The sequence below is a fragment of the Gallus gallus genome, chromosome 2, assembly GCF_016699485.2.
Source record: "Gallus gallus isolate bGalGal1 chromosome 2, bGalGal1.mat.broiler.GRCg7b, whole genome shotgun sequence".
In the NCBI taxonomy this organism is placed as follows: Eukaryota; Metazoa; Chordata; class Aves; order Galliformes; family Phasianidae; genus Gallus; species Gallus gallus.
The window spans coordinates 115019552-115040594 of record NC_052533.1 but is presented as its reverse complement, the minus strand read 5'-3'; the positions used below and the strand labels follow the sequence as shown (position 1 = coordinate 115040594).

General features: G+C 41.1%; 3 protein-coding genes across 15 annotated transcripts in view; 1 reads left to right on the top strand and 2 right to left on the bottom strand.

Moving 5' to 3' along the window:
- The window catches only part of CSPP1 (centrosome and spindle pole associated protein 1), a 49882-nt gene extending 40521 nt beyond the window's left edge, over nucleotides 1–9361 (bottom strand). For 7 of the 13 annotated variants that reach the window (XM_040691097.2, XM_040691122.2, XM_040691131.2 and 4 more), the window contains exons 1-6: nucleotides 9308–9361; nucleotides 6222–6325; nucleotides 4945–5041; nucleotides 2957–3057; nucleotides 2240–2263; nucleotides 23–103 (exon numbers count right to left, since the gene is read on the bottom strand). In XM_040691097.2, coding sequence (XP_040547031.1) covers nucleotides 23–103; nucleotides 2240–2263; nucleotides 2957–3057; nucleotides 4945–5041; nucleotides 6222–6323 — 405 coding nt within the window. In that variant the 5' untranslated portion in view covers nucleotides 6324–6325; nucleotides 9308–9361. Of the gene's footprint in view, nucleotides 1–22; nucleotides 104–2239; nucleotides 2264–2496; nucleotides 2569–2956; nucleotides 3058–4944; nucleotides 5042–6221; nucleotides 6326–8817 lie in introns of those variants that run through there. The other 6 variants (XM_040691126.2, XM_040691129.2, XM_040691113.2 and 3 more) reach the window with 5 other exon arrangements.
- Nucleotides 9362–9463: 102 nt separating this feature from the next.
- On the top strand, nucleotides 9464–20970 carry COPS5 (COP9 signalosome subunit 5). Its single transcript, NM_001039311.2, has 8 exons — nucleotides 9464–9751; nucleotides 9874–10108; nucleotides 12821–12949; nucleotides 14150–14215; nucleotides 15552–15637; nucleotides 19165–19276; nucleotides 19840–19988; nucleotides 20569–20970. The coding sequence occupies exons 1-8, from the start codon at nucleotides 9597–9599 to the stop codon at nucleotides 20651–20653; spliced, it is 1017 nt and encodes a 338-aa protein (NP_001034400.1). The 5' UTR covers nucleotides 9464–9596; the 3' UTR covers nucleotides 20654–20970.
- LOC121112089 overlaps nucleotides 14880–21043 on the bottom strand; it is a 41653-nt gene continuing 35489 nt past the window's right edge. The window contains exon 6 of the mRNA XM_040691150.2: nucleotides 14880–17070. The gene's annotated coding sequence lies outside the window, so the exon portion shown is untranslated. The remainder of the gene's footprint in view (nucleotides 17071–21043) is intronic.

The following is a 21043-nucleotide window of genomic DNA, read 5'->3' as shown; positions in this document are numbered from 1 at the left end:
TTAATTTCCTCCAGGCACTCACCTTGGCAGACCTTCGCTCATCAATAGGAAGAGATAATCCCTGAGTATAAGGATCTACTTCACCTGTAGTCAGGTAATTTTTCTACAATGGCAAGAAAGAAAGAAGACATAATTCACTATGCTTCAAAATACCCACTCTCACTTGCTAAATAGCTGCTAGGAATTGTAGTTGCTGAAATGTATCTCATCAGTTTAATGAAACAAAGACTGACGATAGGCATCACACACTGAGGATGTGGGAATTTCTCAGAACAGATGAAGTCAAGGAATATGGAAAGTGAAGGGCTTTGTTAATTCCAAGCTTAAGTTTATGTTTGAAAGTGTTAATTGCACTTTCCTTTACACTGCTTCAAGGACTATTTAGTCTCTGCATATTAAAAAATAAAAAAAATACTGAATTCTTCTGTAAAATTATAAGCATTGGAGGATTTTTCCAAGACAGTGCTCTACTTAAGATGAAAAAATTATTTTCCCAACTATAGAAAACACTGGTCTCTCTTATTTTAACAAATGGAACCCATGCTAATGCTAGTCACCACTCTTCATATCAATACTATCTGTTTTCTACAACAGCAATCACCAGCACTTTGTGGTAACAATCCACTACCAAATCCTGTCAGTCCTTGTGGAACATCAGTTACTTACTTAATGAGCTTCCAGCTGAAAACACAGTGGTGTTATTTAGCCCATCTGCCTGGGTCACAGCATAGGAACTGAGCTGTAGAGCTAGCCAAAACATCAGCCCTTCCAGCCAAACACCACACAGTACCAGAACACACCTTCAGTCTCAAGGTCTAGTAGTCACTTCACACATCACTCCTTTACTAAAAGCATCCTCAGACCACTCTCAGTCAATCAAATGATGTTCTATCAACACAAATACATTTACTAAAAAAGCTCATCTATTTCCATGATTTGGGCTGATATGAGGAATTAATGGTATTGCTATAGAGGTGGTATTTTAGAATGGAATCTTCCTTCTATTATCTACACTGTAACTTAGCTTAAAAGCTTAGAGTAAATAGATAAGAGCTCTGCATGCTCTGGTACAAAACCATGCCATTTTGACTTACATTCCACAACTACACAATAAAAGATTTAAGGGATTTAAGCACCATGCAGATATTCAAACACTGAGACAACTATATTAATATGGAGAGCTAAGCTATTTCTCCTAGAAAAAAAGGAGTTATTTTATCTCTTCCTCGAGCTTTACAAGCTTAATATGGCATAATTGAAAAGCTTACATGTCTAAATTTGTAAAAAAATGGAATTCAGTTGGGAACATAGCACTAAAATTCAACCCAAAAATGTTATTATTCAGGTGCTTTGGTGGCAATTATTAAAGTGATTAAGTTTTCACACAATATTCTAACTTCTGCAGTTTCAGATTAAACAAGAAGCAACCACTATGTGCATTTCAATTAGAGGTTAAGAAGCCTGTTAATTCTGCTTTGCTGTTGCGATTCATCCAGAGCATGCTTAATGTAGTTACTTTGTTTCACATGCAAGTTATCCATAGCCCAAAAAAGAACAGCCATTGATTTTCTACCATGCTGCCTTCTGGTCCTTCACTGAAGTTGCTTAATCTGAAAAGCCTGGATGCACAACATTAAAAATGTGAAAGTTAACAATTAACATGCATGGCAGCATAATGACATACAGCAGAATTACTACAACTGAAGGCAGCTCATAAAGATGTGCCCCTGCTATTGTTTTTCTCAAAATATTTCAATCTTGCATTCTGAACCACTCGCTGCTGACTGGCTCCAATGCTTTCTAAAGCACCACTGATGAGATTTCACTGTCATTCCAGGAGCATTTGTAATATTTAAGAGCTCACTATTTTATTCCATCCTTATTACGAGTTCAGATATACATACTTAACTTCTATCTAATGTATGCCTTGAAGCAAATGTCTACTAAAATAAGCAAACTTCTGTACAGTCAGCATTAGGCAGTAACAATAGCAAATGCAAAGGAAAACAAATCAGCAGATGTTTTTAAATCATAATAATGGAAAATAATAAATAAGCAATCATTCTGCACGATACAAGCAATGCAGTTAATCACAACTAATCACTACAGCACAAACAAATACACAAAGCACAAAAAAGTACTGATTTCTCTCTTAATTCAAAGAGCACGAAGCTTCCAAACAAAGCAAAAAGCTACTAATTGAATAGGGAAAAAAAAAAAGATACTGCAGGCACCCTACCTTTCTTTTTGCCTGTGAAATACCCTAAAATCAGGGAAAAAATACTATTCAAAAAAATGTCTTCTATTCAAAACCATTTGACTTTGCAAGAACTGATGATTTTCTTACAGCCAATCCATTATTCCATTTCAAGACCCAAAGGAACTGCTTGGCGCTTTCAAATGGAAAATATTTGCTTCCTGATTTGTTGTTAGTGTGATCTGATACATTAAGAAGGGATACAGAATATTCCCAAGATTATGACATTTCATACATACCATTTCCATTCAAAATTATTACTGTTGCAGATAATAAATCCTGCTAAGCAGAGCATGGAAGTTCTTTTATCTCTAAAGTAAAAGGAAGCCAGGAAATGGAGTCACGCTACTTAGAGGAATTACAGACAGGAGAATACAGAAGTACTTAAGGATGATATTTTAGAAGTAATAAGAAAGCAGTAAAGTGACAAATAAAGGAATTTAGGCTACTAGCAGATTCTAAATGGCAATAAGATCTAAAATGTATTCTAGAAGCCTAAAATATAAAACCCTTCCCAGTGGTAACGTTTTGAAACTACTTTTATTCACAAGGTCTTTGAAACCAGCCACGGTTTCTTATGGTTTCAAATGCTTTCTTATCACAAATTTCCCACCAATCTTATTCCGTTTTATTCAACTAAAATGACTCCCTCGTTGTAAAAGACTCTTTAAAGTCAGACAACCAGACAAGAACCACTACCTGAGAAAGATATCGCCTATAATCTTGTCGAAGTTCCTCCTTTAGTTTATGCTTCTTTCGTTCATATTCTTCTCCAAGAGGTAAACTCCAGCCGTAGTCACCTGAAAGTTTAACTCTGATGAACGTTATTATTCTACCATTTGGAACCAACACAAAGCACATACTGCAAAACATACACCCGGATTTGAATCAGACATGGCAAAACAAAACAAAACAAGACGACTGATGCAAGCAGCAAGTACAAAACAAATGAAATTAACTTTCTCTGGGTGATTAGTTGGGTGCAAAGCATGCTAGAAAAATTCATTGTGTGGGGGACATTGGCTTTCCTCCAGTCCTTGTGTTTTTCTCTCCCCACTGGAATAAAAGAGCAAATTAATTAAAAGAGAGTATCAACTATCTGCAATATTTAGGTTATTCTGAAGTGTCTCTTTTAACAAACATTTCAAAGGAAATCTCTCTTCTTCCACACGTTACCCCATAAATTACTGATACATTTTAGGCACTGCTAACCACACAAGATAAAACATAGTGAACTACAAAGCAGCAAGCTGCTCATTTAGCACGAAACACATGAAATCCACATTGGCTTCCATACAGCTAGAAGGAATCAGACCTTATAATAACCACATTCAATTTTTCTTGCCACTTCAGTGAGCCGTACTTCTTTTTTATTGCACAGACTCAAAGCACACATTTAGTTCATTTCAAGAATTACTGTCTAGTCTCGTAACAGCTGCGCTCTTAAAATGCAATGCTGTGGAAGTTGATTGTTGTTCCCAGAATACATTTATCTATTCTGTGAGAAATATGCTCTGCCCCAGGAGACCACTTCTGCTGTCACTTCCCACAGACACCTGGTGAATTCCAGAAAACACACAAGGAAAAGACTGCACCTTCTTTTTAATTGCCTGTTGTTTCCCTGAAAGCATTTCTACTTCTTTAAAATAAAAAGGACAGCTTTTAGTCCCAGTAGATACTGCAGAATTAAACCAGAGTATGGAAATAAATGAGGTATAAAACCTAGGAGTCTACACACAAAAGAAAAGGATTGCCTACCAACCAGGAGGGGACAAAAAAGCTCTAAAGTTGTCAGGACACGCCTGAACTACAACTGCAGCCAAGTAGTGGTGCCTACAGAAAGGAGATGGTATGACAAGGAGGAGAGGATGGTACAGCACAGAGAAAAGAACACTGTCACACATTCATGAATTGAAATCACAAATGACACAGAGAAAAGAAAGAAAATGGAAAGACACATATGGAGGGAAAAAAAACATACAAAAAACCCCACCACTGTGATTAAAAAGTCCAGTCACGATACATTCACAAATCTGACCATTTCACTGGTCTTGGAAGAACTCTTAACTCAGTGCTTGTTCTTCCCTGTATAATGTATGACTGCATTATAACCTCTTTTATCATAAAAGCAACAAAATCAGTTCAGTCCTCTATGCCTAAAAGTTTAATAGATATTTGGCATTTGCAAGAAAAATTACTCTAACTGTGTTTGCTTTAGCCAGGTCTGAGTGAGCCTTGTAAGCTGCGAGGCCAAAAGAAAAGGCATCCTTATTTCCCTGGCACAAAGCACAGAGATGGTGCCCTTCAGCAGCAAACTGGCAGTTCAGATGAAAGACGGACTCACAGAGCTTCTGCTCCAAGTACCTCAATAACAGGAAACCATCAATCCCCTACTGAAGACTAAGAAGCAATTTTCTGTCTTGCTTTTTTTAAATAACGTTACTTCTGAAAAAAAAAAAGAATGAAGAAAAGTGTTTTGCATATTTTCCTTATCCAAATCCCAGAAAAAAAAAACAACAATTACAAAGAATTCCACACAGAACTAAGATACTTGAAAGAGTAAAGAATCGGTATGCACTTCAACTAATGTTTTAACTAAAAATCCAAAGCAGTAATTGCTTTCCAAAAATTCTCAAAGGCAATCAAGTACTACTTGAACCCAGAAGATGCAAAAATATATCCTATACCTAAAGGACAGTTCTGTTGACTGTTTGGAGGTATGTTTTCCTTAGACATGGAGATGAACATTTTGCCAGTCTCAGACAGCTTCTCTGATTCCTTATTCTGAAAAAAAAAGAACACAAAAGTTTGCATCATCAGAAAGAAATGTCCCAACAACATCATTAACGTAACGACTAGCACCTGAGAAGGGAGACTGAAAGTAAGGTTTCAGCACATAGAACAGGTTATAAATTTCACTGACACTATCAGAAAAGCAGCTTCTCCTCTACTACGCAGAAATTAGCTCAATAAGTTTCACATCATAAGCCAACTATACTTCTACATGGTTTCATAGCTTACACGTATCATCTCTGTTTTCTGTGGGAGCTGAACCGACGTAATGCACTCTGCTTGAAGCCATGAAAGAACTTCAAGGTATTTCAGGGCAAGATGAAAGTACCGGATCCCTGTAACTACACTTTCACCGTACACCTTCAGACTTTATCAAACTACAGGATGGAAACATTCTCCTCCTCTTTAACTTCATTTTGTGCAGTGGATACAAAAATGCAGACAGCCCAATGACTCTGTAAGAACTGACTTTCTCAAGAGATGTATTACAACTAGGGAAAAATATTTACATTAGCCACATAAAGGGGAAGAAATTCCAATAACCTACCAAAACAAAACCAGGAATGAAACATTATAACTGCATTTAAAAGCTTAAGCAGTTTGGGGGTATGTCCACTCACTTTTAATGTTTCTTGTAAACTGAGGACCTAATTCAAGGTCCCTGAGAGTCACAGCAGCTAAATAATTTAGATGATAGCTTCTTGCTAAAAAAACTAAATGGTGATCTGCAAATTAGAACAGATGTAAAGCTTCAGAGTTAGATGCTAAGCTTTCTAATAGGAAAAATCATGATAAGAACAGATTTTGTTGAATCGATTGGACTAAGTAATTGGCCTTTTCTATTTCATACTTTCCTTATCAGAAATGTTAAGGCTATTTTTTACCTTCCATCCCCATCCCACCACCCACTCTCTTGGAGTGGGCAGAGAGCAGTTCCCTAGTGGGAAAATACAAATATTACTGTGTATGCTTAGTGACAAACAGCTCATAAAAAGACCTACCTAAGTACAGATAAGAAGTATTTATGGTAGAAATGGGTTTGACTAAATAAATCATTAATATATATGTGTGCTTCAGCAACATATACAATTTTAAGAGTGTAGCAAAAGCAAGCTTAAAGTGAGACCCCAGAAACGTGTTTAAATTCAGAGAAGCTATTTAACACCCTTACCCTTATTTCCATGTAAGGTGGATCATTTTCAAGCTCTGCCTTATCTTGTGCCAACTTGGCCTTCTGATCTTCAATAAACTTTTCTAAGTCTTCTGCCATCATTTCTAAATTGTAGAAAAAACACATTTGTGTCAGAATACAGAAAAAGAAAAAAATACAGCAAACATGCATAGGAGTTGGTCAGTGTACTGTTACTTTTTGTGCTGATGAAACAGCAGGAGCAATAGGAATAGCTACCAGCTTGCAATTACGGTACTACCATGGATACCAGGCAGCACTGCCTTTAATCAGACATGCAGGAACAGCTGATTGCCTCCTCCATTAGCTGTGCATCTTGCCTATGTAGCTGAAAGCTCTTCAGAGCTGGAATGTTAGCATCATTGTGGTGCAACTTATTGTACACTGCTGCTGCTAGATAATTTCATAATAAAAATTAAAGTGAATTAAGTTAGAGACAATGGAATGGTACAGAAGTCAGGGCACATCCTCAGGTTTCACACAGCTGGTTTGGGTAGTCTTATCAGAACTAGAAATGCTGAAAAGCTGCATACTGAATAACCATGGGGGAAAAAAAAGAAGGAAAAGAGTCACTGCATACAAGCCCACTCATCCTAATCTCAACATTTCCACCAGCTCCACTGAAGAAAGTCATGTGAAACCATGCCAATGGATAAAAAAAATCCCTGTTATATTCCTCTCTTACAAGAAGAATGAAGTGAGAAGGAAATCAAGATCCTTAAGTCACTCAGATGCTAACCCCACAACTCCAGCAACGTGATTGCTTGTGAAGGCTTTCATTTATTCCACCCTATCCAGGTTCTAAGCACAGACTACAGCAGTTTTATTAAGGCTAGTTCAGTATCTTGCTAAAGATCATATTAAGTAAACAATAAGCCCACAATAAGAACATATTAAATAATCTCAGGAAGAACATCAAAGAAATTAAAAAAAATAAAAATAGAACAACCAGGAATAGTAGACACACAGACAGAGCCCAGGAGAATAAGATATTAAACAGGAAAACATAACACAGTGTTCTGGGAGAATATGATTAATGCTTACTATGAAAATCAAGATCTAGAGAAGTAATGTCAGAATTGGAGCAGGTAAATAAGTTAAGATGCAGTTACTTGAACTTCAGGAATACATCTACTTGAACCTTTGCATCTTACATGAGTGCTCTCTTGGATTCAAAATATGAACTCTGATGTTGTTACAGAGGAGGCAGAACTAGGACATCCTATTTGCAGGCCCTAGTGGTAACACGGGACAATCAGTTCCAAAAATAAATTCCCCATCTGATTTGTGCTAAAGCTTTAATCTCATTACTTTTGCACAGTCATAACAGATCAAAGATACCTATAAGACGGTAAGATTTCAGGCACCGATGAGTTTCATTGAGCCTATTAAGTTATGTAAGAATAATGAAAAGCCTGTTCTGAGCGGGTAAAATAACTTGTCATAGTAATCAACTTAAAAATGGGTGGCATCAGCTACACGGTGCAGCACCCACAGCAGGGAAAATTCCTGCATGAAGGAATGCAAGCTCTGTGAGACAAGAGAAATGGCATATTATGCAGCTACACCAATTTACCCATCACCGTAAAACACCTCAATCCTAAATAAAACAGTACGCTGCTGGTTTAGCAATGTGTCAGAATGAATGGTGCGAATTACCAGAGCCTTGCAATCATTCCTAGTGATGGCAGCAGGTTCAAAATCAGGCACAGAGACATCACTCAGCGCACACTCTGTGCAGAGCAGGAGAGGACCACGTGGTAAACACTGGAAGACCTAACAATAAGCCACAGGTCTCCAGAATTACAAGGTACAAGCAACAGATGTGTCGAGGTATTCGAAATAAAGTATTTTGTAAACGCTACTAAAAGCATTTATATTTTTGACAGCAAAGATCTGTCAGCTCTTCCTTCAGCCCTATCGTAAAACTTGTATTTGCATGCCCAAGGCACAGCGTCACTCAAATGGAAGTTAAATCAAACTGAAAAAGAAACACGAAGCCAGCCAGACTTCTCCTTCGTCACATACAGCAGGCAATGGAAAGCAGAGATACATTCGAGAGAAAAAGGCATGTCCTCGTGCCAGAGATACAGACGCTGGACCTATGCCAGAACACAATTAATAATGCATGTCTCCATTCTCAAAACACTCGAACCACCTCCTTGTGTATGCGGTCGGTATATTGGAATGAGCACTGTGCATCTCTTTCCTCACCCAGGGGAACGTTCAGTGCATTCCTTTTTACCCTTTCCCTTCTCCTCGTATTTCTTCGAGGAAGTGAGGCGCGGGATGTAAAACCAGCACGTGTGATCAGACGGATTATATGCTGTGCTATCATAATTCTAAATAACCAGAAAACCTGACAGATGGCAATTCTGCTCTATAGAAACTGCAGCGAGGGCGGCAGGGGAGTGAAGTGCTTCAAGAAGCTCCTACACGTCACGTTCAGTAACTGCACTTACAGGCACACTCACAATTACCGAACTCTTAACTAAAACAACGTGACTTTTCCTGACCGTGAAGGCAACCATCCATCAAAACACCAAGCCAACGAGTTCCGCGAGTCATTTCCTCTCACCTTAAGACTTCATCTACGTTTCCAGACCGCGTCCTGCGGCCCAAAAACAAGTTAATTTGAGGGAGCCTTTAGGGACGGGTCACAGTTATTTCTCCCACAGCGAAGCCGTTCCCGACGCGGGCGGCCCCAGCGCCCCTCCGCCTCCTCAGGCCGCTCCCGGAGCGGGGCGGGGCGGCGTGCCCGGCCCCTCACAGCAGCGCTACTCCGTTGTCAGGCAACGGCTGTACAACAAGCGGCTCCCGCCGGAACGCCCCACCGCCCCCACAGGGAACACAGAGACCCGGTCCGGCCCGGCGCCCCCGTTCCCTACTCCCCGCACCGCCTCCCGGGCCCGTCCCGTTCCCCGCCGCTCGCCCCGCGGAAGACAGCGAAATCGCCCGCTCCGTTCGCAGCCCGGGGCGGACACTCGACCTCCGCTCTGCGGAGCCGGGAATGGGGCAAAACGGGGCGAAACATCACCGAGCGCCGTCCCAACCGCACCGCCGCTCACCGGCACTCACAGCCCCGTCCGCCTCCCGCGCCAGTAGCCACCTCCCCGGATGCCGGCGGGCGGCGTTCTGTCGCCCCGGAGGGCTTTCCCGCTAGCGCCCCCTGCCGCTGCGGAGGACCCTGCCCGGCTGCTTCGCCGCCGCAGCCCGCTGGGGGCGCGGGGCCGCCCTCCCCGGGCCTGCGCGGACCGTACCACCTCCCTGTTCCACACAGCGAGTCGCGGCCTGGCTCGGGCCGGTGCGACCGAGGGAGGGGCGAGGCGGGCCGGGCCGGGCCGGGCGCGGGGCGCGATGGCGGCGGCGAGCGGCTCGTCCGGGAGCGGGATGGCGCAGAAGACGTGGGAGCTGGCCAACAACATGCAGGAGGCGCAAAGCATCGACGAGATCTACAAGTACGACCGCAAGCAGCAGCAGGAGATCCTGGCGGCCAAGCCCTGGACCAAGGAGTGAGAGCGGGGCCGTGGGGCGGGCGGGCGAGCGGGCGGCGGGGCCGGGGGGTGAGACGAGACGAGACGAGACGAGACGAGGCGAGGCCCTGAGCGCTTCCTCGGCCTCTGTCCCGCTGCAGCCACCATTACTTCAAGTACTGCAAGATCTCGGCGCTGGCCCTGCTGAAGATGGTGATGCACGCCCGCTCGGGGGGCAACCTGGAGGTGATGGGGCTGATGCTGGGCAAGGTGGACGGGGAGACCATGATCATCATGGACAGCTTCGCTCTGCCGGTGGAGGGCACCGAGACCCGCGTCAACGCGCAGGCGGCCGCCTACGAGTACATGGCCGCCTACATCGAGAACGCCAAGCAGGTACGCGGCGGTGGGGGGGGGGGTATGGCGTTACTCTTACCTTCTTGCCTTCTGAAGTCTTAAGTCTGAAAGCGCAGTAAAACTCCCACTTGCAGAAAGGTAGCAGAAATGTGACTGGCGAGTTGGGCAGAGAGGGAACTGATGAGCTTCAACAGGGGCAAGTGTAGGGTCCTGCACCTGGGGGGGAATAACCACACGCATCAGTACGGGTGAGGGGATGAGCTGCTGGAGAGGAGCTCTGCAGAGAAGGAGCTGGGTGTCCTGGTGGATGGCAGGTTGGCCATGAGCCAGCAGTGTGCCCTTGTGGCCAAGAAGGCCAATGGGATCCTGGGGGCATTAAAAAGAACACAACCAGCAGGTCAAGGAGGGTGATCCTCCCTCTCTGCCCCAGTGAGGCCCCATCTGGAGTATTTTGTCCAGTTCTGGGCTCCTTAGTTCAAGAAAGACACACAGCTTCTAGAGAGAGCACCACAAAGATATGAGGGTCCTGCAGCATCTCCTGCGTGAGGAAAGGCTGAGAGAACTGGGACTGTTCAGCCTGGAGAAAACTGAGGGATCTCATTACTGTTTATAAATATCTAAAGTGTAGGAGTCAAGTGGGTGCAGCCAGGCTCTTTTCAGTGGTATGCAGCAACAGAACAAGAAGCAACAACAAAAAATCTGCAATACAGGAAGTTCCATACAAACATGAGGAAGAACTATATTGTAAGAGTGATGGTGCCCTGGAACAAGCTGCCCAGAGGGGTTGTGGAATCTCCTCTGAAGATATTCAGAATCTGCCTAGATGTTTTCCTGTGTGACCCACTGTAGGGAACCCACTTTCAGCAGAGGGATTGGGCTAGATGGTTATCCCCAGAAGTCCCTTCCAATCTATGCAACGATGTGATAGTGTGAAGTATTAATCTGCTCTGTGGCTGATGCAGAAGCCAGCATGGCATATGAGCACTTGCTGGCCTGCTGCCGCCAACACATGGCACTCTTACACTGCCAATAAGCACTGGAATCCTTCAAGCTGTCCAAGCTCAAATAGTTTGAGGCCCAGTTTACCATTTGATTTGCCATTAATCCTCAAAGAATTTTAAACCAGCTGAAATTAGAGGGTCCTTACATAGTGTAGATAAAGGTACAACTATTTGGGTTATTTTGGAGAGGTGTGCTTATAGTTACAGCTTTCTGTGGGTTTAAGGGCAGTTAAATAAATTAGGTTGGATCATGACTTCAGAAGAGAGTAAATACAGTCCAAAGGTAAGGATGTTCTAAGGCCTGTGGTGGGTTTTTTTGAGGGTTTTTTTTTTTTAATAATTTACACACTTCTTTATGAGAAAATTTCAAAGTAATCTATTTAATGTAGTTCATTGTATCTGGATATTATTAAAGTAATGGTTTTAATACTACTGTTGCTGAAAAGTGTAGAAAATGAAAGGGTGTTCTTATCTGAAGAAATGTTTGTACTACTCAGTTCTTAGGTAGAAAAAATGTGTTAAGTATAGAGCATAGCATTGGTATTTACATATACAGTTAGTTCATTTGACTCGTAGAACAGCCCAGATTCATGTGGGAGTGCTCATGATAGGAAAATCAAGCAAAAATAATAACTCAGCCTTGCTGGAGCTCTGACAGCGTGCATGCTGGCTGCTTCACATCTGAGGTTGGCAAGCACTTTGTCCTGGAATAACTCTTTTTAATATTAGATTACACGTTGATAATATCCCTCTGCATAAGTGCTTTACAGAAGCTAATGTTGCAGTTACTTGTTCCTCCATAGGCAGGATCTGATGTTAGAATGGTTAAAAGAAAAAAAAGTTATTTGTTTCACCGACTCAAAAATACAGTTCAGTTCAGTAGAAAGTGTGTTCTGTCTCCCTTATTAGTTTCCAGACTTAACCTTCCTGGCATGCTCAGTATTTGGCAAAACCAAGCAGCTGAATGCATTGAACACACTGCCGTGTGGGCTGAACTGAAATCGTTTCACTCAGTATTGATCCGCCAGTACACAATTCTTGACCAGTTACAGTAAACTAGGTACAGTGGGTGTTTATTCTCCTCGATGAACCATGATTTTTGTTTGTTTTTGTTTGTTTGTTTGGTGTACTTGTAGAGATAGCCCAGAGTATTATTTGGAAACTTCTATTATGAGTTTCTTTGGGGTGAAAAATCTCCAAAAATAATCCTTTGGCTTTCACAGCATACTGTGTACTGTGGCAGTGAATTCTGACACTTCTGGTCTTCAAAAATGTTCACGTTTCTCTTTCTTTAAAACTACCAATGATCTCACTGTGTGCCTCTGAAGTGTGTTACTGTACTAAATAGTGTTCATTCGCTCCTGGCTTACTATACATTATAGGCATTTATACATACTGGCATCGTTTCCACTCTTAAAAAATCCCACACTGAAGAATCCTGGCTTACTTAATCTCACCCTGTGGAACCTCTTCTGTACTTCAGCTGTCCTTGAAGTTGTTGTCACCCGGTCCTTGGAGTTATTTGTTTTGAGGTAGTGGCTCTGATAGGTGACACTACAGATCTTACAGTTTCTGGAAGGTAGTTAAGCAAAGTAAGGTGTATGTTGAGTATTTAAAGTTAGCTTACAGGCTGTGTATTCTTTTTATCCTCTTGCTGCGTTGTAGTGTGCTGAAAGACCCAGTAGAGGGCAGCCCGTGCTTTACGAATGAGGACCATCACTCTGGATTTGTTTTCTTTCACTGCTGTTAGGTTGGTCGTCTAGAAAATGCAATTGGCTGGTACCACAGTCACCCTGGCTACGGCTGCTGGCTCTCCGGGATCGATGTCAGTACTCAGATGCTTAATCAGCAATTTCAAGAACCCTTTGTAGCAGTGGTGGTAAGTACTGTCTGATAGCTTATAAAACTGCATAGCAAATTATGTTGAGAGGGGAGTAACTTCTAGATTTTAGTCCATGAGCTGTCTAGCAATGTGTATTTTGCAGGATGGAAGTGTTAGATCTAAATCTTAAATTGTTATTGCTCCTTTTGCATTGCTGGCCACGTGCTGCTCAAACTGGTAGTCTTGTTCATTGAAGGTTTTTGCTTCACTGTTCCAGAGGATGTAGTGCTGTATAAATCCATATGCTGCTTCTTACTTTGAAGTTGGTACTTCTGCAAAAAATGCATTAGCAATCCATATTCAACCTCTTGCAATGTAACAGAAATCTGGTTTTGTTCTCTTTGTTGCTTGTTCTGAAGGAGTGAGTAGATCATGTTCACACAGTTCTGTTGCTTTGAATCTGAAATGCCTTCTAGCTGAGATGAGTGGCATGGTCTTATGTAGAAGATTCTAGGAAGTCTTTGAAGAAAAAATTTGAAGAAACTGTTTGGGCCCTTTCAGGCTGCAGATCACATTTTAAATCAAAGTAAACCTTACTTTTAGTACGCTTGGGCAACTATTGCTGCTGAAGGAAATAAAGGATAAAAGACTGAAGTTAGTCAGGAAGAACTAGGTAATAGGTAATGTTAGAATTCCATTAGACAAGGATAAATCACCCTAAGAAGAAGTATTTCTACCATATGATTTTCCCCGTGTTGAGATAATTTTAAAGATTGGGAACATTTCCTTTGGGACTTCTTTCCATTTTCATTTATTCCTTTCCCTTTTTTTTTCTTTCTTTTAAAATGAGGCAGAGCATCAGTAAGTTTGCTCTCAAGGAGATTCCTTTGCAATTCTTCTACCTCTTCCACCAAAGTACAGCCGGTCACAATATCTTTCTTAGCTCTCGTGAGATTGTGATGTGTTGTAAGATTAAAATGTGGGGTTTTATTCTGGCTTGTTGCTTGCTCTAAGTGCAATTTCTTTTTAAGTATTTGGGAAAATGGTGAAATGGGTTTGAAAAATGGTCCTTAGAAAGCCACTGATGCTCCCATCTTTAATTTATAGAGTCACATGCCAATGGATGTCAACTGAAGAAATACTGTTTATGACTAAACTAATAGAATTTGCACTAATTATGTTTCTGAAATATAATCACTGTTAATTGTCATAATTCACTAAATGTTACATAAGAAGCATTACCTGTATTTTTTACAGATTGATCCAACAAGAACAATATCTGCAGGAAAAGTAAATCTTGGTGCATTTAGGACATATCCTAAGGTAAAAACTTAAAATGACCTGCACTGTGATCAATAACCTCTCTTTAAGTAATTGATTGGTTCTACAGATCAGTGCGGTTTGATCATCTCACAGATGAATCTGCTTCACTGTATCACTCTGCATTCATAATGACTTGATGCTATAATGGTTATTGTGTGAATATTGATTACATTTAGAAAAGTTGACTTCTAGTATGTTTTTCTTAGATTTTTGTCAGTCTTAAATAGATTCTCTAGATAAGGAAGCTTTCCTGTCATTCATTAATGTATTTCTGTTAATTTTTTATCTTTTCTTTTTAAGATGTAACATACCAGTAAAATTTGATCTCGTATGTTGTAATCTGCTTCTCATTGAAGCATTTGAAACTTCCCATACTTACCTCTTTTGGATAAACACTGTGAATCTTCAAAAAAAAAACAAAAGAGGTGAATTAACATGGAAAGGTTAGGCAAAAACTAAGGAATCACCAAAATATTGAAGATCTGGATCTCCACATGCAGTCTTACGGTTATACTTCTGACACATATCATTGTGTTATTTTATTTCAATCTAATAAACCTTAAGTGTAATTGGAAGTTTAATTTCCAGTTATCATTGACATATCAAGAACATTCATCTGTTATTCAGTAAAACTGTAATTAGCAAGAATGTTTCTGAGACATTCCAGTTTGCATTCAAATTTATTTTAGAGTTGAAAAATATACAGAAGCTCAACTTTGAACAATTTGCGTTCCAGAAGAATGTTCACCTCTTTTGGCAAAAACACTTCATAAATGCCATATTTTGAGCAGGGAGAAGAATCCTGCGCCTGGCAACCAAATCCTGTGTAGAAAATGCACATTAGATGGGTATTTTTGGGGAGTCCTTGGGTTGTTCTGCAAGCAGCTCTTGCCTAGTCAACAGCTGTGAGGGGCAGCATCTTAGCCGAATAAGTTGCTTAAGTTTTGTGTATCCCTAGGGCATATGCAGGGCAAGTCTGTTTCCTCCCACTTCTCTTACCTTCTGTCTTCCCTCAAAAAGGACCAAAATCACTTCCCAGAATAGGGAAAGAAGCCTTGCATTAGAAGCTCTTTACTACTTTGATCTCTTAAAAGGTCGAATCATAACTGTTTGCTTCCAATGCTTTTTGACAGACCTGCAAACGTAATGACTTTGAGTAAAGCAAAATGTAAACCTGAGATGCAAGGAAATTCCAAATTTTCCATCATCTTCCTTAGGGAAGAGTCTTGCTTTGCATAAATCAGAATTTTTGTCAAGTGCTTTTCAAGAGCTTAGTCATTCTCTAAAAGTCCCAGGTGCACTGTGTCATCTTTGCCCCTTCTTTGTTTAATTATAGGGGTACAAACCTCCGGATGAAGGTCCCTCTGAATACCAAACTATTCCACTTAATAAAATAGAAGACTTCGGTGTACATTGTAAACAGTAAGTAACATAAAAATTACTAACTGCAGCACGAGGTCTCAGTTGTTGTATTTAGCCTAGTGATTCACCAAAAACTGCATTTCTTGGTGTGTTTCAAAACATGACATTTGTTGCATTAGCAACAAACTGTTGACTTTGTGGAAAAGCATGTCATTTATCAGAAGATCTTCTACTGGGGAACTGTTTTAGAGATGAAGTTTCTTTTAACCTGGTTGAAAGAGCTAGCAGTTGGTTTACTTATAAGGAGTGGTGCTTTTTAGGGCAAGGAGTACGGAGTCAGATGCAGATTTAGCAGCAGGGCTGCTCTTCTGAGTAACGGCAACTGTGGTGCATACCTTTATCCTGTGTCACTGTAAACGTGGCTGCAGGTTTTCAATCATGTTGAGTTGCTTCTCTCTTTGGTGAAGAGGAGCTGCTTCAAGGATAACATCAGTAACAGGAAGAATTACTGCTTTTTCTCTCCTGCTAGTATCGTTTCCATGAATTCTAAAGGCAGTTTAATTTTAACCGTTCTCCTATCCCCCAGTCACGTGTTCCTTGCTTCTTACATACATGTACTTACTTGGAAAGGCATTTGTTTTGCCAGGTCAGTCCCCTGATCTGATCCAATTTGCAGCAGTACATATGTTCTTGCTGGTTAAGCTAAGGTGAAGTGGAAGGTAGAGGCAGATGATGGACATGCAGTATTTGGGAAGAATCATAAAATAGCTTGGGTTCGAAGGGATGTTAAAGACCATCCAGTTCCAAAACACTGCCATAGGCAGAGTTGCCACCCACTCAGTCCGGCTGCTCGGGGCCCCATCCAGCCTGGCCTTGAATGCCTCCAGGGATCAGGGAGAGAAAGATGGGATTGCTTCTTCCGTGCTGGTTTCGATTCCGTCTTTAGATATTTGACAAGCCCTACAGTTTAAGGAACTGCGTACTGAGAACTTTTGAGATCTCATTGACACCATGTAGGATCATGGATAAAGTGTAGGCCATTGCCTCTTTTTTTCTATGGTTTTGGTGCATGGATATCTATTCTTAGTGCATTTATAGCTGCATGCAGACTCTCAAGAGATGAAGAAATTATTACAATTGAGAATTGATTTTCCTTCCTAAACTGAGACAATTCCAGAACAGTAGCTACACAGAAATCAGTGTAGTAATGATTCTGTCATTTCAGAATAGTCCTTCCATGGGCGCTGCCCATAAACCAACGTATTTACGTATGAGAGGAAGCTGTGTTTTATCTTTCTTTATTTGAAGTGGTCAGTTTAGGAGAGTTCCTTTGTTTGTTTGGGGCTTTTGCTGTGGGGTTTACTTTTTTTTTTTTTTAAGTTGGCAGTGCTTAATAATTACCATCATAATCTCCATCTCAGGAAGCTTATCATCAGGAGGCTTATCATACCAGCTATTTTTTTCCATCCAAAGAAAATATTTTCCAGTCTTCCCTAGAAAGAAACAGCAATCAGTGAAAAAGATGGAAATAAAACTGGAATTTTGGCACATTATTGAACTACTGATTACAAAAGATTAGGGTGATGGCTTCCCCTCAGTGGTATGGGTAGTTGCACTACAGATTTAAAACGTAGCCAACTAGAATGATGATCCTCTCTGGTTGTGTAGACGCCACTAGTTGTTTCATAGGAACAGTAACTTTCCATAGAAATCAATCAATAATAGGTTTATTGATAGCCTGCTGAAGAGTTTACTGATCAAAATAAAATCTAGCATAACTTTAATTGTTGTAATTCATCTACACGTAGCTCGGCTTTCTGTCTACTTTGTCAGATCTGATGAATTGCATAGTACCAGTAAAATTTGACTTTAAAAACAAGTGTGGTATAACAAAATTATTTGTCCATTAGTAACATTTACTGCTATCAAATGTTCCTAATTGAATTAGATGCAAGATATGCAAAATTAGTGATCTATTATTAAAAAATTGCAGTATTGAAGAGGCATAGAATCACTAAGGTTGGAAAAGACCTCCAAAGTCATCTAGTCCAACCATCCACCTATCACCAATAGTTCCCACTAAACCATGTCCCTCAGTACAATATCTTAACAGTTCTTGAACACCTCCAGGGTCAGTGGATCCCACCACCTCCCTGGGCAGCCTGTTCCAGTGCCTGACCACTCTCTCGGAGAGGAGGTATTTCCTAACATCCAACCTGAATCTCCCCTGGCACAACTTGAGGCCATTCCCTTTAGTCCTCTCACTAGTTATATGGGAGAAGAGGCCTACCCCACATCACCGCAACTTCCCTTCAGGTAGTTGTAGAGAGCAATAAGGTCTCCTCTGAGCCACCTCTTCTTCAGACTAAACAAGCCCTGTTCCTCCTACCACTCCTCATAAGGCTTGTGCTGCAGACCTCTCCACCAGCTTTTTTGCCTTTCTCTGAACATGCTCCAGGGCCTCAGTATCTTTCTTGTAGTGCTGAGTACGGAGCGTTGATCACTTCCCTGATACAAGCCAGGATGCCATTGGCCTTCATGGCCACCTGGGCACACTCATGGCTCATGTTCAGTTAAGCATTGACCAATACCCCCAGGTCCATTTCCTCTACACAGTTTTCCAGTCACTCTGCCCCAAGGCTGTAGCATTGCCTGGAGTTGTTGTGGCCAAAGTGCAGGACCCAGCACTTGGGCTTGTTGAACCTCATCCCATTGGCTTCAGCCCAGTGATCCAGCCTGTCCAGATCCCTCTGTAGGACTTTCCTAGCCCCACTCAGATTGACACTTCCTGCCAATTTGTGTTATCTGCAGACTTACTGAGGGTGTGCTCAGTGTCCTTATCCAGGTCATTGGTAAAGATATTGAACAGGACAGGCCCCAGTACTGACCCCCGGGCAACACCACTCATGACCAATCACCAGCTGGATTTAGCTTCACTTACCACCACTCTCTGGGCCTGGCCTTCCAGCCAGTTCTTTACCCAGCAGAGTGTATCTAAGCCACAGGCTGCCACCTTCTACAGGAGAATACTGTAGGAAACAGTGTAGAAGGCTTTGCTGAAGTCTAGCTAGACTACATCAGCAGCCCTTCCCTCATCCAGCAGGCAGATCACTGAATCTGAAGGAGATCAGGTTGGTCAAGCAGGACCTGCACTTCATGAACCCATGCTGGCTAGGCCTGATCCCCCAGTTGTTCTGCACGTGCTGTATGATCTCCCTCAAGATGATCTGCTCCATAACCTTTTTCAGCATGGAGGTCAGGCTTGTGTTCCCTGGTTCCTCCTTACTGTACAGTGAGTCATTGCATTGTACAATAAGCTTTTACAAAATTAACAAAAATATTTGCAGTCTCTTAAACAAAACAGCAGCAGAATGTGTAAACCTATATTAAGGCTATATATGAAATACAAAACATCTTGTAGAGTTAGAGTTGGAAGTGGGAGTAACTTTTTTTTATTGTTTAATACCTTGAATTTCTGAAGATATTTGCCACTAATAAGGACTTTTTAGATGGATGTTATTTGTGCGTTAGAGCCAAACAAGATACATTTATATGGAATTTTATTGTGTGCACGTTTGTCTTTAAAGGTATTATGCATTAGAAGTCTCTTACTTCAAATCATCTTTGGATCGTAAATTGCTTGAGCTTTTGTGGAACAAGTACTGGGTGAACACTCTCAGCTCTTCTAGTTTGCTTACTGTAAGTACCATAATATGCTATTATGTGCATACGTCTCTCTTAAACATCTTCTACCCATATATCCCTTTGCAGCACTGCAATAAATAAGATGTCTTAAGGTAATGCATTGAACAAGTAAACATTTCTACTGCTGTTTTTATCTGTAAATACCTAACAGGTGGAACTGTTAAAATGAGGTTGCAGGATATATGGAAGGTAGGCCTTCAGTGGGACAGCAGCATCAAAACCTTCCTTCTGCAGAAACCAGTTTGAAACCTTCTCTCTTAGCCAAAACAAGCAGTTTTACGTGCACTTTCTTGGTTTCATTACTTAGGAGTGGTTGGAAAATAATAAAAGAGTACCCAGCTCAGTTTTTAAGTATTGAGTGTTTCTCAGATGTAGAGATTCTGTTTTGTCAGCCACCACTCATGTAGCAGTTGTGTTCTGTAGTACATAAATTGCAGATAGAGGTTAAAATATGCAGTACTACAGACTCTTGTAGATGCTGATCATTTATGTTTCTGTATAAATGTTTGAATTTATAGCTTAGTACTCAGAAAGGTAATTGCTTTCTTTCTCCTAAGAATGCTGACTACACCACTGGCCAAGTCTTTGATTTGTCTGAAAAATTAGAGCAGTCAGAAGCTCAGCTTGGACGGGGCAGTTTTATGCTGGGTTTGGAGACTCACGATAAGAAATCAGAGGACAAACTTGCTAAAGCAACAAGAGACAGGTAAGACGATGCAAACGTGTTCTTCCCTGAAAAAAGTGTTAGTTGTAAACTTTAATTACCAAGTCCTTAGTAGTAACCAACCAATAAAGTCATATCCTGGAAGGCTATGGATAGGAACGAGAGGCTCCAGATATGACCACCTACTTTTGAAAGTTTAAGAAACACTTGTATAATACTTTCATTGAAAAATTAAGAACTGCTGAGGTTGGGATGAGGTGGAGACGGGTGAGAACCTTCAGGCATTGGTAAAAGGTGGTAGCCCTCTTCCCCTGGGGTTGTAGGGGATTTTGTTGTTGTTCAGAAGACTACAGAGCTCACTTTCTATTGTTAACATAAGATGCCCTAAATTGCTAAACAAGTTCCCTGGAATTGGTCTTTATGTGTCTAGATCCCATCAGTTTGCATTCAAAGCCATTGGCAACAATGACTAAATTGCGGTGTGTGACTTTTCCTTTCTGGACAGTTGTGAAGATTCATGGGGTTATGGGCACCCTGAACTTCCAAAACAGCTGAATATCTTTAAATAAATGACAGTTTAGTTCAGTCTTTAGCCAACATTGAATTTATGCTTGTTTTTCAGCTGCAAGACCACCATAGAAGCTATACATGGATTGATGTCTCAGGTTATTAAGGATAAACTTTTTAATCAAATTAATATAGCTTGAAGTGCATCGCTAGCTGATATGAATCTCCAAAGCAGAAAAAGTTATGGTTTCTTTCACTTGGACTTGTTCAATTTGGGAAAGGGATCTGAAGTGGAAAATCATTCACTTAAATTGTAGTACTTTAATATTTGCCACCTGTCTGACCGGCTTTAAAGAACAAAACGTTCTGAGATGTAGTGTAACTTTTTGTTCTTTACCATAAAACACAACCAGTTTTGAGAATTGCTCCAAAAGGAAAATAAATGTGACTTACTGGATTTTGGTCTGAAGTATTTATCTCTAGTATCTGATTGTAATAAAACAGTTTTAAAAATGAACAAGTTTTGGGGGTTGAATTTTTTGGCATTTATCACCTGTTTTTCTTACTGTTCCAAAGAAGGGTTCTGTCCA